This window comes from Carassius auratus, chromosome 49 (assembly GCF_003368295.1).
Source record: "Carassius auratus strain Wakin chromosome 49, ASM336829v1, whole genome shotgun sequence".
Taxonomy (NCBI): Eukaryota; Metazoa; Chordata; class Actinopteri; order Cypriniformes; family Cyprinidae; genus Carassius; species Carassius auratus.
Window position 1 is genome coordinate 10,735,211 of NC_039291.1, and position 16,577 is coordinate 10,751,787.

Consider the following 16,577-nt stretch of genomic DNA (forward strand, 5'->3'; position numbering starts at 1 on the left):
AAGACACTTAGGTTAAAGACTGTAGTCCTGCAGTATTTCTACTTTTCATTTCGAAATGAAGGTAAATCAGGTGATTGGTTTGTGCTGAATGATGCATTTGGCACCCAGCTGCTTGATTTGGTCCAGCTCCCTCTGGTACTGAGCCTGGCTTAAAGCTCTGGACTGGGACAGCACTGCACAGTAGGAATCTTTTCATCAGATGGCATTTGATATCCTCTCAGCTTCACCCTGCTGAGAACGTAATCTCTATTTTGCTGTGCCCGGGTGTCTGCCACCCCACTCTCTGATCCTGGACTTGAGAGCAGTCCATATCACACACATTTTACATTGGCACATTCTGGATTGGGATCAAGCTGAGAGGACTTATCCACATCAGCTTGCTGACTAAGGCGAACTTATAGCCAATCAGTGTTTGGGTTAGGGAGGTTTCTGAGTTTCAGTTCCATAATCTTGATCGTACGCTGTAGGAACAAGGCCACCGATTGGGAGGGTGTGTGCCTTGTTCCCTTCGTTCATTAATGCTGGCCTAATTACGCTCCCCAGCCTCTCTTCTCTGCCAAAAAAGTCCCCAGTAGAGCTGTCGTCTCCCCTGCAGTCATAGTGGAAGAACAAAAGGAACTCTGAGAGCGAGAGGGAAGAATGGAGTTACACTAGCACAGGTGAATGGATCGGAAGCCAAAAGACATTATGACTGACTTGAGATGCTTGGTCCCTTAAGTGTTATTGGTTGATATCCATCCGGGCTGTCACCAGCTCTCCACTGCCACTTGCCAAGTCTGTGATCATCATTTTAATGGTACCTGGCTGCTTCTTTTGGGTTTGTGGTGGGTTTTCCCTCTTTTTAATTCATTGTGGATGGCGCTCCTGGTGGGAGGGGCTTATTGGAATGCAGAGGAGGTTCTGTCAATTAAATTTAAAAAAAGGCATAACAGATCATAGTCAGAGTATAAGCCATATTGACAGTTGATGATTCTGGCGGCTAAACATTGATAATGGCTTTTTTCCATTTAAAATTGGTGGCATTCCTGCAGACACGCAGGAAAAATGGCTGCCCACTGCTACGGGTTTGTGTTCATGGGGTGGGGGCGCTTTTTCACTGCTCACTGCTTTGTGTGCAATTGGATGAATTAAATGTAGAGCACAAATTGTGGGACTACATCACGTCACTTTTACTTTCACCAGTATCAACTTTTGGAAACTCCTGTTGCTGAAGTCTCAAGGTGCGCATGCAAGAATCATGAGCTTCAATGAAAACTAAAAATTCTCCATTGCATATTTTTTAACATTTAAGGAATGAATTTGTTTAATCTCTTTATCATGCATGAACACTTCCAAAATATCTTAGTTGAGTTTTACAGTTTTATGTTTACCGGGAGGACTTTTGTTAGTTGGCTTTTTTACCATGTGCTTGTGACTCTTTAGCTCCGCCCACGGCTGATAAAACTAAAAACTCTTCTGAGATATGATGAATGTTATACTACTATAGGTATTCAAGATTAACATAAGATTTGCAGAAACTGTTTGAAAAAGTGTGATTGGGGTTCAGGAAAAAAAATAGAACTACATTTTAATTATATTTTATATATAATATAAAAAAGTCTAAAATATAAATACACTACAATTATATTAATATATAAAATATATTGAATGATTGGAACGGTATTGGCCAATAACTGTTGAACCATCAGTTTCTTGAATGGTGCACCAATAGTTGCCTATAGACTAACTTGTAATTGTGTGATCATTCTTACTTGGATAAAGGTTCCTGAAACTGAAACAGTACAGCATTACAGCACTAGTGACACCAAGATCATTAATTCTGAGGGAATCTGTGATTTGATTAAATTTATACCTTGAATGCAATGCAATTCGCTTTAGATAAAAGCATCTGCCAAATGCATAGATGTAAATGGCCTTACATTAAAGGGGTCATATATGTTGTTGCGAAAAAGCAACATTATTTTGTGTATTCGGTGTAATGCAATGTGTTAATGCAGTTTAAGGTTCAGAAAACATTATTTTCCATTTTTTACAAAGGTCATCATTCTGAAAAGCGAGGTGTATGCTGATTGGCCAGCTATCCAGTGCATTGTGATTGGCTGAATGTGATGCCATCTCCCAGCACGAGTCAAAACCAATAAAACCCATTACAAACGAGGGATTTAGTTGCATCCATTGTGGACATAATTACTGATTACAATAATTTATTCTTTGTTTTTACGCATTGCGCTGGATATCGCGCCGCGTTAACATAAAACAATTTTGTGAACGGAGAGGTGACAAACAACAAGCCCTACTCTACACTGCTCAAAGCTCGCATTTGAATTGTCAGTGGCAAATTCTTACAGGCTGTTAAGTGAGAAGCGCCAGACTGTCCTTGCAAAGTTGGACCTGCCCCACTTTATAAAAAAACAGCCTTTGTGTGTAGATGACATTGTAGGCTACTTTCCCATGTCTTCTGTAAACTGCGCTGCACACATCTGAATATTTGGGTTGTACTGTTCTGGAACAGTGTTGTAAATACAGCGTAACTACTGATTTTTAGATGTGTCGTCTTTTTTTGCAGCAGAAGCAACAATACTACAGCGAGAATCAAAGTTACGCCTTCTTTCTTTGAGTGAACATTTGGGCAGTGCTATGCAAATCTTCCCACACAGTGATGTGGGGGCATGTTTAAATGAGACGTTTTTAGGAGGGAGTGATCGAGTCTTAACTTTTATAAAGAATATCTCTTTGGGTTTAAAACTCTAGTCTTCGCAACTTTAGGGATCTTATCTGTGTACAAACAGCTTATAACACTCCAAAGAAAAAGGAAAACTTGAAATCACATCATACAGTAAGACCTTTTTAATAGTGTTAATGCAATTTCATTGATTTGCACAGATGGGAGATGAAAGTATTCGGATCCTCTCTCTAAGTGTAAAGGGATCTTTGAAATGAAGATAGACAGCAGCACATAAACAGTTATAAGCACACACCAGCTCCCAGAGTCTGATGCACTGATTAAAAAACGGGAGCAGGACGAGGTAAAACTTTAAGGCCTTGCCTTGAGGAGATGGTAGTGGACTTTTTTTACCCAACTGAAGATTTCCTGTCAGCCTGGTGCCTTTGTGTCCTGATGCGTGTTCTCAAATGCTTCAAAAGAGCAAAGGTTGGATGTAATGAAGTCTACTCAGTCCTGGAGAGAATAGAGTTAGCTGCATAGATTTCAGCGTCTCTCAGTCTAGCTCAGATGACTTGGTATTGAACTTTTGCGGCTGTCTTTTTCTTGTCTCACTCTCACATTTTGTCTTATTGCTCTCTCCCTTCTCCCTCCCCTCAGGTTTTTTTCAGACAGTTCTCGTGAAATCTCTGACCACTGTGTCCAAGCTTGCCGACAGGTGTCCTTGTACGGGGGTCAGGCAGAACTTATCTACAGTTCTGCAAAGTGATATTTGGGAGTCAAGCAAAACCACTGACATTTATGAGGGGAGTTTTAAAGGGAGATTTGGTATTTGCCGAGAGCCACATCTCAAATCCTGTCTCAAAAAGCGAGTTTAGTGTGTTTGGGTGGTATAAGAGTGCTTGTGAGATCTTTGAATGAATGATTTTTAGCCCAGCGGGTGAAAGAATGTTAGAGTTTCTTTAATTGTGAGGGGCTTCTGGGCATGCGTCAGTTGGTGTTCCCAGCGGCCTTAGAGGAATATTTAGAGACAGGATGGAAACGATGAACCAATGTTCCTACAGCCATGTAAATATAGAACAAAGCCTCAATACACACGACCCACATTCACTTCGTCACTCACAGGAAGAGAGAAACTGGGTCTGGAGTACATTGATAGTCAACAGGGATAGCATATACCATAGTACACACCAATAGATACATACAATTTGTAAGCACAGTCAAATTGTGCATCTTGTGGGTCTGGCTGTAAGAATAATCTAACAGTTAATTTCAGGTGTTACTTCTTTTGCAGGTCACCATTTGCTGCTGTTACAGATTATTCCATGACCAGGAACAACGTGATTCAGCTGTGCTTGGAACTAACTACCATAGTACAGCAGGTAATGACATTCACCATCCAATGCATGAGATGCAAAAAAACACATTGACAAAACAAAATCTTTAGGAATTTAATTCTTAAGAAATTATTTTGTATAGGTCTTGTATGGCTTTTGTCTGAGAAGGACTTTTTTTATAGTAGATTTAGATCTGTGGTAGAATTTAATGGTGCAGTTAGGGGATTTTAAACTTTTTTGCTAAAATATGATGAAACTGAAAATATAAAACATAGAGGCAGCTATATATGTATAACATGTAAATGCATGTCAAACAAAATAATTGAATGTAAGTTTCAGTTTCCAAAATTCAGTGTTTTTTTGTTGTTGTTAAAAATAGTTAAATTTTCTACTGCACTGTCAATAATAGAATAGTATTCTAAATGATGCTGCAGTTAATCAAATCATTTCTTACAAGTCTTTTACTATTACATTTTAATTTGTGAATTTGTGATTGTGAATATAATTTTGCATATATACACTACTGTTCAAAAGATTAGGTGAAATTGTATAAAATGTTTTTTTTTTTTTTTATGCACACCAAGCTGCATTTATTTGGTCAAAAATTAAATGATAAAACAGTACTATTGTGAAATATTAATTTATTACACTTTAAATAATTTAATAACTGTTTTGTCAATTAAATATGTTTTATGTTTTACATTTTGTATTTATTCATGTGATGCCAAAATTACTGAGTGCATGTTTAAAACATTACAATGAAATGTTATTTAAACCTGTTTCACACACATCTGGTCTTCACGTATTCTCTCACATGTATTAAAAAGGCTCTAGAATGTTTTAGAATGCACTTTGAGGATTTTAAGAACTAAAGCTCATTCGCTACTGAGGCGGTGTGCATTGTGGGTAATGCAGTCCTTCAGAGCAAAGCAACGATGGAAACATGATCAGTGTAAAACGGCTGTCAGACAAAAGAGAAATATGAAAAAGGCGAAGGATTCAAGTCCCCTGCAGTAATGTGCGTGTGTGTTTGTGTACACAGCAGATTATTTCTGGTAGGTTCAGAAGATCATGGCCAGCTAGAGCAGCATTAAATGGATGAGTCTGTCACAGCCAGCTCAGCCTGAATGCTGTGCACAAACTCTCTCTTAATCCAGGACAGATTACAGCGTTGAAGGCAGAGATCTAGGTCTAATCTTAACTACTGCAACTAGTATAGTAGTTCTTTGGACCAGCAGGGGTCTTTTCCCCAAATCGGCCCTTGTGAGATTAGGTTGAAATGGTCGGTTTCCTTTCCCTTTTATATTTTTTACACTCTTTTCCCTCCCAGTTAAATTGGCAGGTGTGATTTTAGCTGTTTTCTACCTGATCCAAGTTGGTAATTAACTGATCCAAGATAATCCAACTTGGTTTAGCTGACCAGATGGACTACCAGCTGGATGGGACCTGACTGAGTTGGTAGACAATCTTATACTAGCCTAGCATGTTCCAAAAACCTGCTTGACCATCTGATTTCTCCGCCAGGGCACTTGACCACGATGGTCACTGATATTCTATCACTGGCCACTAGTCAAACATCTAAACAAGCTTCATTGTCCACAGTCCCCTTTACTACTATTGCATTGTAACTTACATAGACTTTATGGATGAGCGCCGCCTGCTGGCATCACTAACACCTCTATCCTTAGTTTGTGTGTCTGTGTGTGTCTCTCACATTGTTTGGCTCAGTGTGGTATTTACTTTAAAGTAATATTGCATCCAAAATAAAAATTTCTGTTCCATGCTGTTCCAAACGTACTTTCTTCTGTGGAACATTTTTTTTTCAATACAGTGGCACTGAACAAGGTCTGTGGATCCGCCAAGCTTCAAAATTATGTAAAAAACACCCTATAAGCACCAAAGAAGTTTCCACATGACTTGCAGATATATTCCAAGTCTTTCAAAGTGATATGATTGGTTTATGTTAAACAGAACTAAATATGAATCTTAATTACTCCGCAGGGTTCTCTTTGGAATGTTTAGCAATGTTTGATTTTTTTCGTTTCGTTTAGATTTTTTTTTTTTTTTATTAATCATTTGATCCAATTTGCAAAGATAGTCTGAATGATTTATTCACAGTGTTTTTGAAAAAACGTATCTTATGCACACCAAGGCTGCATTTGATAAAAACAACACCAACGTAAAACAGTAATATCGTATAATATAATTACATTTTAAAATGACTATACAGTTACAAAAAGAACCATTTTTATGACCATTTAATTGTGATTTTAATTGTGCTCTACTGGGGACTTTTTTGACAGCTCCACTCCCTTGTGTGATCTTTAAACACCAAAGGGTAGCATGAGAATGCATGTGTCGCCTCCGGTCGCACACACACACATACATGTGCACATTGGCGTCAGCATTGGTGACAGCACTGGAGAATAGGTACAGAGATGCAAAGGGGTGCTCACATGGGAAGTAAAGCAATGTGGTTTCATTTTCTGGGAACCCTCTTTTCTTTCTCTCTCTTGCTCTCTCTTTTCTCAAGCCTTTGCTGCACTAGTGTCTCTGGTGTGAGGGCTGGTTATTACTTCATTGTGATGAAAGATAAGAGGTGCAGGTGAGAGCTCAAAGACAATGAAAGAAAATAGGCTTTCTTGGGAAGATGCTGCAGAAATGGAGATAGTTTCAATGACCAACGAAAAAAAGAATCATGTCCTCCTACTGGAAATTGTTAGGTTTGGCTATAAGTGATGAATACAGGAAGAAGAGCGGGTGTTGCCATGGTGATGGCCAATGGACAGAAATGCATAAATGCTCAATTTGTCTATATACATGAAACAAGGGTTTTTTAACTTTTTTGTCTGTCCTTGAAACAAATGTCTGTCCCTCACAAAGTCATGTTTCAAAGCCATTTGTCCCATCGGTTGATGTATATGACTATTTATGAAATATTAATGTTGTATCTTGTAATGTTGTGTATGTCTTAACTGACACTTAGGATCAGTTGAGTGCATCCTTGCTGAATTAAAAATAAATAAATAAATACAGTGCCATTATAAAGGAATATTCAGAACGTACAAACTCAAAACTTGCAGCACGGAAAACACCAAATTCCATCAGCTGCTCCCAATGTACAGTATATATCCAGTATCAGATTTTGGTAGTAATGGTTATCAATGTACTTGATAAAATGTTTGTGACCAATGAACAAGCAAATAAACATAGAGGTTTCCTTGACGTTTTTCAGGGTGTATGTATACAGTCCATGTATTTCTTATTGTATATGACACCAACACAAACACAGTCACACTGCAGGTTTGTTGTTTCTCCATGAACTTCCACAGCCGTCCCGGCCCCCAGCGGGAACCTCAGAAACTCCTTGAAATGTCTCCATCAGAGCCTGAATGTTAAATTGAGCCCGAGGCTCTCCTCTGTTCAACCTTCCTATATTAGATCAGCATCTGAGAGAGAGAGACATTTCTGAACACAGTGACCCAGCTGTTTGGTAGATTATCTCATCTGCAGAGATACTTAGCTCAGTAAATGTTTTCTCAAGCGCTCAGTGTGAGTGAGTGTGTACAGGAGAGGCCTAAACTGTTTAAAATGACAGTAATATCTTACTCTTTCCTCTTCGCAGGACTGCACCGTCTATGAAACTGAAAATAAGATCCTCCATGTGGTAAGTGTTTCTCTTCTAGTTTACGCTGCAATATGAGGCTGATAATGAGCTCTAATGTTCCTCCTCGGAGCTCTGCCCTCATTTCTTCATTTACAGGAAATACCGTGAGGATGCTCATACACATACTCTCTCTCTGCCTGTTGTTATTTCTCTGTGGTAGACATCATTTTAACTCCTGACTGATTTTATGACCACACAGTGATGTGAATAGACATTTTAAATGTTCATTTCAATGAACCATTTAATAAATTGATTGTTGTGAGTCATTATTCAGTAGTGCCTGCATTTTTGCCCCCAAAATAGATTTGTTTTGTAGTAAAAATAAATATGATATGAGATTGCACTATATCACTGTTACAAGTTAGTTGTAAATGAATGTTTCTGTTGTAAGTGCTGTTCATGTAATATTTTAAAAATGTTATTCATTTGTAGGGATGGGTATCGTTATGGTTTTAATGATATTACTACTCTTACTGATATTGCTTATCAATCTGGTACTTTAACAGTATTCTTATCAGTATTTTTTGTTCACACACACACACACACACACACACACACACACACACACACACACACACACACACACACACACACACACACACATATATATATATATATATATATATAATGAAACAAATTAAAAGCTGAATTATCATTGCTTCATATTCTGAATATAACATAATTTAAAACATTGATTTGTAAATGCATTAGTGTGTAGGCATTTTAAGTGTTTTATATACATAAGATAAGATATAATAAGGTCATGAAGAAAATAAACGAAGTAAAAGAAACCCAAAAAAAAAAATGTCTCATCATCTCAGTGTTTTACATTTGTTGCCGTAAAATCCTCAGGGAACCATTTTGTGAACATGTATTTACTAGTTTAAGCCCTGAGGTCAAGTTCCCTTTGCAGTCACAGCAGACCCACAGCTAGGCTCTTTGTGAGATTCCCGTCTCATACACACTAGCACACAGCGGTGTGTGTGGCAGGTCCTGTTGTCGCCACAGACTGCTGGGCTGGGCACAGCTGTCGTTCTCACTGAGTCCCACAGCTATAAATACCTACACACTGCGCCTGCTAGCAGCATATTTCATTCCCCAGCATCACCCCACCTCAGCTACTGACTGTAGGAGGAGAAACAAACACACCAATGACACCAGATGAAAGCAGAAGCAGAGAGAAAGATGACACCATAAAACAAAGTGAATTAAAGTGCTACAGAACCCTAAAAAGCTAATACAAATCACAAGTTAACTGCAGTCATGCTAAGCCGAATTGAGAGAGTAATTAAAGCAAAAGGAGCCACTACCAAGTATTGAGTACATGTAAAGTAAATTAACATACTTTCCTGAAGGCCAACAATTCACAAAAATATTTTTTTATTGGTCTTATGAAGTTTTCTAATTTGTTGATATTAATTAGTGGGTTTTTGTTACATGTGAGCCAAAATCACCACAACTGAAAAAACAAAAAGACTTAAGTTATTTCAGACTGTGTGCATATTTAATACACGAGTTTCACAATTTGAGTTGAATTACTGAAATAAATGAATTTTTCCTGACATTCTAATTTATTGAGATGCACCTGTATGTGTTGTAGTTTTCTTAACACTGTTGGTTTCTTGCTTATTATTTTTGAAAATTTTCTTGAATGCCTCAGTGTTATAAGTTTATAGTCAGTAACTTTATAGTCATGCCAGTAAAAAGCTTGCTGAGAGTAAAGTGGAGACCATAGGAATGGTGCAGTGGTTAACAGGAAATGAAACATCGATTCCCAGCTCCTTCACCTTGAGTGAACTACACAATATCCTAGAGAGGTGAAATATGATCATAATCGCTGAGAGTTTGATATAACGCTGTTGAGATAATGAACGAAAAAGGGTGAGAGTATAGGGAAGACTGACGAGCACATGAAAAAATAAAAATATATTACTTGAAAATGAACTCTTCTGAAAACTTTATGCCAACCAACTTCATGTCAGTTAATACAGCACATTTTCCAAACCAAATCATCACCATAGTCATACCTGACCAACCCATAGCTTTAGTCTTTTTAGGCATAAGAAAGTTCTTCCCAATGGAAATGGCTTCAGAACTGCACCTACTTACTAAAACTGTGCCCCACAAAAGTTGAATATTGACTTCAGTTAAAGATGCATTCTGTGGTCACGGGACATTAAACCTGAATTTGATCGTATCTATGAGGCTGAGTTAATAAATGAATAATTGTTTGCACAGTGCAGCATATCCATACAGAAAATAATTTATATTCTCTCTGTCTCTCTTTTTTCCCCTCTCACTAGTGTAAGACATTGTCTGGGGTATGTGACCACATCATCTCACTGTCATCAGACCCACTGGTCTCCCAGTCGGCACATCTGGAAGTGGTACAACTGGCTAATATCAAACCTTCAGAGGGTCTGGTAAGATCATACACAATAACTACTGTACTATTGACCATTGAGCTAATTACGAATCAATTTATATGATAATTTATTAACTTTACAGATAATTATTTAATATTTAAAATAACATGTATATATATATTTTTCGTTTCAAAAGGTTGGGGTCAGTAATATTTATTATTAATAAATTAATATTTTTGTAAAGCAGGGATGCATTAAATTGCTCAAAAGGCACAGTTAAGACATAATTTTCAAAATATTTATATTTCAAATGTAGTTGTTTTTTTTTTACTTTCTATTATGTATAATGTTTTCCACAAACATTTTGTATGTGTTTTGTTGATAAGTAATGTTTCTTGAGAAGCAAATCAACATATTAGAATGATTTCTGAAGAACCATATGACACTGAAGCCTGGAGTAATTGCTCCTGAAAATTCAACTTGCCATCAAAAAATAAATAAGTAAAAAAAATGTTTAAAAAAAGAGAAATAATAATAACCCCAAACTTTTGAATGGTTATGTAATGATTATCTTTTGTTTGCTTGATTTTAGCTTAACTAATTGTAATTAGAAGCAGCTTGTGTATCTTGCCTTACAGTTTTAGAGTCACTTCCCGAACACTGATCTTTGTTCTAATGAGTGAATGTGTGTATGCATGCTTGCTTGTGTTAAAAATAAATCTCTTTTATTAAAAGCAATTTAACTTCTCTATATACACATTAATAGACTAAAATCATTTTGAAGTGTTTTTCAATGTGTGCATGAGACAGAAAGAGGAAGAGATGAGGAGATTATTCATTAGAGTCTATTAATTTCTTCCTGTGTCTTTTATATCTTAAGGGAATGTACATCAAATCCACATATGATGGTCTTCACGTTATCACAGGAACCACCGAAGGGGTAAGAGCCAGTCAGTGGTAATGTGTGCGCTCTAATTCATGTGATTTTTGTAATGTTCTGTTTGCAGCAGATAAAAGTAAATCTCAGCAACTGATTGTACGGCTGTTACTGCACATGCTCAAATTAAAGAGCAAGAGAGAGAGAAAGAGAGAGCTATACAGACAGGACTGCTCTAAATAAAGATCCATGATCTAAATAAAATATTGAAATACTGAAATAGAAATATTTATAATATTGTAAATGTCCATACTGTCACTTATCAATTTAAAGTGTAACTGCTGAAAAAAAAGTTTTTCCTCCAGACTTTTAAGTAAAGGACAGAGTATCTGCCACAGTGTATAGATGAAGAAGACTCGATGAAGATGAATATATTCCCACACAAAGTTTAATCACAATAATCCACACAAGAGGTAATCGAAAAGGGCAGGGAAACACACATGAATGCAAACGTGACCAGACAAGGACTGAACAGAACAGGGAGAACTTATACAAGAACTAAACGAGGGAACTAATGAGATAATAAATGAACACAGGTGAACTGATTGAACTAATCAAAGGAAGACAGAAACTAGATCAAAACCGGGAAACAAGAGGAAAGACAACAAACAAACAAAAAACAGTCCATGATCGTGACAATACCATGGTTTCCACAAAAATATTAAGCGCACAAATGTTTGTAGCATTGGTGATTGGTGAATATTAGCTTTATAACTACATGATTGAACCACATTTTTTTATATATTGAAATAGAAAACAGTTATGTTAAAATTGTAATAAAATTTCATAATATACATAGAATGCAATGTAAATTGGTTTGGATAAAAACATCTACAAAATTCTTAGATTTGAATGTAAATTAAATACTTCAACTGCTTTGTCATTTGACATCTATTTTTCTCTCTGTTTTTCTGTCTTTCTATATTTCTCCTTTTTTTGTCTCTTTCTTAGTCTCCAGCAGATCGCTGTAAAAAGATCCACGCAGGTGATGAGGTCATCCAGGTGAACCATCAGACAGTGGTGAGTGTCAGTCTCTCTTAGTCACTCAATCCATCTGGCTCATTTATTCTTCTGTTTTATCATCCATCCATCAGTTTTTTTATTTATATATGTAAGTCTCACTTGGCATTCAACAGCAGTTGCCCCTTTTCTGCCTGCTTGTGTATGGAATTATGGAACTGAAAATGAGATGCATTTGAATTTAAGGACTTTAATGTGTCCTTGTTAAAGCACTAAGAGGTTTAAAACATATTGCTAGATGTTTTTATGACTAGGGCAGCTATATTCCAATTTGACTTAAATTCAGACAGCTGGTTTAATGTGTTACGCTTTAAACTGCCTTTCTGAGTGAGAGTGGAGAGTGTTTAAAGGGCATAAGAGGCTGTACATGTAATGAAGGGCAGTGGAGTTTGTTTTTAAGGATGGTTGTAATTCAGAGATTTTTTGCGTGCATATGGAGTGAGTCAATAGGTACTCCAGTGATCTTACCCTGTGGAGTTCCTTTCAAATAATTGACAAAGAACCTTTTCTGCATACGTCTGTGTACAAGTAATTGCACATGGAGTTCAGTTTCTGAAATCAATTCTGTTTGAAATTACTTCCTTAGTGTTTGATGTGCATAAGGTGCTGAATAATTTTGGTGGCATGTTTGATGAAGTTAAAGCAAAAGCAGAAAGCTAAATGTTCCCTTGTCATCATCCCTTATCACAATGTCTTCTGATGTTTTTCTTCAGTTCTTCAGATTTAAGATGCTTTTTACCTCAAGGCACCAGAATTCAACTTCTACATCAGTTTTTCTTGCTTGTCTTTTGTCGCTGTGGTTAGGGATGCTGAGCTTTTTTTTGTGATGAAAAATCAGCAGCACTATGACTTCATTAATCCTCATGTAATTAGATTGTTGTCACCTTCATAATTGGGTAAAAGCGCCTTTAATGTGTGATAAGAGATATGAATTCGGCTTGTAGCGAAAAACACACAAACAAACAAGTACCGTAACAATGAGCGGTTCAGGAACAACCTCAGCAGACATTAAAGAATGGTGCATTGTGGGAGCTGCTCTATATGTAACCTCTGTGATTAGTCCCCATTCGCTATAGGATCAGGTCTGACTATCCAGCCCATCTCAGTGTGTGTGTGTGTGTGTGTGTGTGTGTGCGTGTGTGTGTGTGTGTTTGTAGTTGTGTATTGTGGTTGTTTCTGTCTGTGAAGGACAGTCTTATCTGAGTGTGTGGGTCAACTTTTCCCCACAAGGATAATAAAGTATAGTAAAACCTCAAACCAGCTACATTTTGGGGACCAGCGAACAGAACACTGCTTAATAAATATAATAAATTATCTCTTAATGACAGTCTAAAAATGCATAAATATTTCTTTGAGGGTTAGGTTAGGGGAAATAAATTATCATTAGCTCAGTTTAAGTATGGAAATCAATCAAAAGTTCCCACTATCATAAAAGAACAAATGTTTGTGTGTGTGAATGTGTACTGCTTAATTTCACCTCTTAGATTTAGAGATGAGCAGCATATTAAAATGAAACATTTATCTTTTCATATACTGACACTGTAGAGAGTTTTGGGTTAATATAGTGTTTTTTTTCCTGCTCTAAAATCTGATTGACAGCACATTAATATTTAATTAATTATATATATAATTAACTAACCAGCAGTTGAAATAATTATTTATTGTGATGATCCATAAATATTTATTTAACATTGGTATCCTTTATCACAGAGTTTTAAACTTTTTGATGCCACAGATCCCCAAATATTATGAGCCCATTCCTAAAATATTATGGCAGCTATATATTTTCATGTGTTAAAGACCTACTATGTTATATTATATTATATTATATTATATTATATTATATTATATTATATTATATTATATTATATTATATTATATTATATTATATTATATTATATTATATTATATTATATTATATTATGTTTAATCATGTTGCTATTGTTCTTATAAGCCACTTGAGTCAGTGATGATGTACAATGATTTTTACCATGGTTAAGTGGTGTTGTATCATCTAATAGTACATCTTAACCAGCTGAAAATCACTGAAATGCTGTGAATTATTGTAGTTTAATAATTAATCTAATGTAAACATCTTTAAAAATGTAGAGTTTGCATACACAGTAGTGTGTCACATTATTTTAGAATTATATTTAAACAGTTGCCTCCAGCTATGAGTTTCACTTGCCGGCTCAGTAAGCATTTTTATAGCAGCGTAACAGAAATATTTCAACAATAAAAAATATGTAGTCAGTCAGTATGTAGACTTCTTCTTCTTTCGGCTTTTCCCTTCAGGGGTCGCCACAGCGAATCATCTCTCTCCACCTATCCCTATCTTCTGCATCCTCAACACTTGGACCCACTAGCTTCATATCCTCTTTAATTTCATCTATATGCCTCCTCTTTGGCCTTCCTCTTTCCCTCCTGCCTGGCAGCTCCATTTCCTACATTCTCCTACCAATATACTCACTCTCCCTCCTCTGAACATGTCAAAACCATCTCAATCTGGCCTCCCTAACTTTGTCCCCCAAACGTCCAACATGAGCTGTCCCTCGATGTACTCGTTCCTAATCCTGTCCAATCTTATCTCTCCCAAAGAGAATCTCAACATTTTCAGCTGTGCTACTTCTAGCTCTGATTCCTGTCTCTTTCTCAGTGACACTGTCTCTAAACCATACAGCATGGCTGGTCTCACCTTCCCCTTGTTTCTCACTGATATTTTCCTATCACACAGAACTCCCGACACCTTTCTGCACCCATACCAACCTGCCTGCACCCACTCCTTTACCTCTTTCGCACACTCTCCATTACTCTGGACTGTTGACCCCAAGTACTTAAACTCCTGTACCTTCTTCACCTCTTCACCCTGTAACCTTACTGTTCCACTTCCCTCCTTTTCATTCACGCACATGTACTCAGTCTTACTACGACTGACTTTCTTTCCTCTTCTCTCCAGCGCAAACCTCCACCTCTCCAGGTTTTCCTCCACAAGCTCCCTGCTCTCACTACAGATCACAATGTCATCTGCAAACATCATTGTCCAAGGAAACTCCTGTCTGACCTCTTCTGACAACTGGTCCATCACTATAGCAAAAAGGAAGGGGCTAAGAGCCGATCTCTGATGCAGTCCCACCTCAACTTTGAACTCCTCTGTCTGACCTACAGCACACCTCATCACCGTCCTGCACCACTCTGACATACTTCTCTGCTACTCCTGACTTCCTCATACAGTACCACAGCTCTTCTCTTGGCACTCTGTCATACGCTTTCTCCAAGTCTACAAACACACAGTGCACTCACAACATTCCTCATTTTTCAGCTTCCACCACTTGGTTTTCTTCTCTATCTTTGACCTCTTTGTCTTACAGACCAAAAAAGTCATCCTTCACACCACCATCCTATGCTGTCTGGCCACACTCTCTCCAACTACTTTACAGACACTAATTTCTTTCAGATTGCCTCTTCTTCATAAGATGTAGTCTACCTGTGTTCTCCTACCTCCACCCTTTTAAGTCACTCTATGCTCCTCCCCCTTCTGAAAATATGTTAACCACAGCAATGTCTATTCTCTTAGCAAAGTCCACTACTCTGTCCTTCAAGATTCCTTTCCTTAACTCCAAACTTGCCCATCACCTCCTCATCACCTCTGTTCCCCCACCAACATGTCCATTAAAATCCGCCCCTATATCCACTCTCTCACCCATGGAAATACTCTCCATCACTTCATCTAATTCACTCCAGAATCTCTCTTTCTCCTCTAACTCACAACCTACCTGTGGGGCATAACCACTAACAACATTCAACATCATCCCTTCAATCTCAAACTTCAGACTCATGATCCTGTCACTCTCTACACCTCCAGGACATTCCTCACACTCCTCCTCCTTCAGGACCACACCTACCCCATTTATCTTACTATCCACACCATAATAAAACAGCTTGAATCCTGCTCCTATACTACGAGCCTTGCTACCCATCCAACTGGTCTCCTGTACACACAGTATATCGACCTTCCTTCTCTCCATCATATCAGCTAGCTCTCTACCTTTCCCTGATTTTTTTGATTAGTCAGTATATAGACTATGTTTCTATATTTTATTTATCTTATATATATATATATATATATATATATATATATATATATATATATATATATATATATATATTTTTTTATCTTTCATTTGAACAATTTCCTGAATTATCTACAAAAAAAATAAAAAAATTCCCACACTGTGCATTTGGTTCATTTTTCATGCTTCAGAATTCATGATTATGCATAATAAAACCCAATGCTCAAATATTGACTTAAACATTGAATGTCAAATTCTTCCGTAGACTTTAATGTGGAATTATTTGAAAGATTAGCAAACATCACACCTCATTAGTGTACACTCATTTCACATAGTAAACTTATCCAACTTGAGCTATCTGTCAGGAAATGTATGTGTGTGATACACAGTTGCAGTATATTCTCTCAATATTCACAGAATATAGAGAGATGAATGTAAGCCTTTCCTAGCTTCTTGTCAGTTGATGTCTCTGTGTGGCGTTCTTGTCGAGTCTGTGTATGTTGACCTTGTATTTGTTG

General features: G+C 37.1%; 1 protein-coding gene across 13 annotated transcripts in view; it reads left to right on the top strand.

The window, feature by feature from the left end:
- The window catches only part of LOC113066182 (connector enhancer of kinase suppressor of ras 2-like), a 75,578-nt gene that overhangs the window by 32,409 nt on the left and 26,592 nt on the right, over window positions 1-16,577 (top strand). For 8 of the 13 annotated variants that reach the window (XM_026237916.1, XM_026237918.1, XM_026237928.1 and 5 more), the window contains exons 4-8: window positions 3,939-4,044; window positions 7,625-7,666; window positions 9,970-10,089; window positions 10,913-10,972; window positions 11,921-11,989. In XM_026237916.1, coding sequence (XP_026093701.1) covers window positions 3,939-4,044; window positions 7,625-7,666; window positions 9,970-10,089; window positions 10,913-10,972; window positions 11,921-11,989 — 397 coding nt within the window. The remainder of the gene's footprint in view (window positions 1-3,938; window positions 4,045-7,624; window positions 7,667-9,969; window positions 10,090-10,912; window positions 10,973-11,920; window positions 11,990-16,577) is intronic. The other 5 variants (XM_026237921.1, XM_026237922.1, XM_026237923.1 and 2 more) reach the window with 1 other exon arrangement.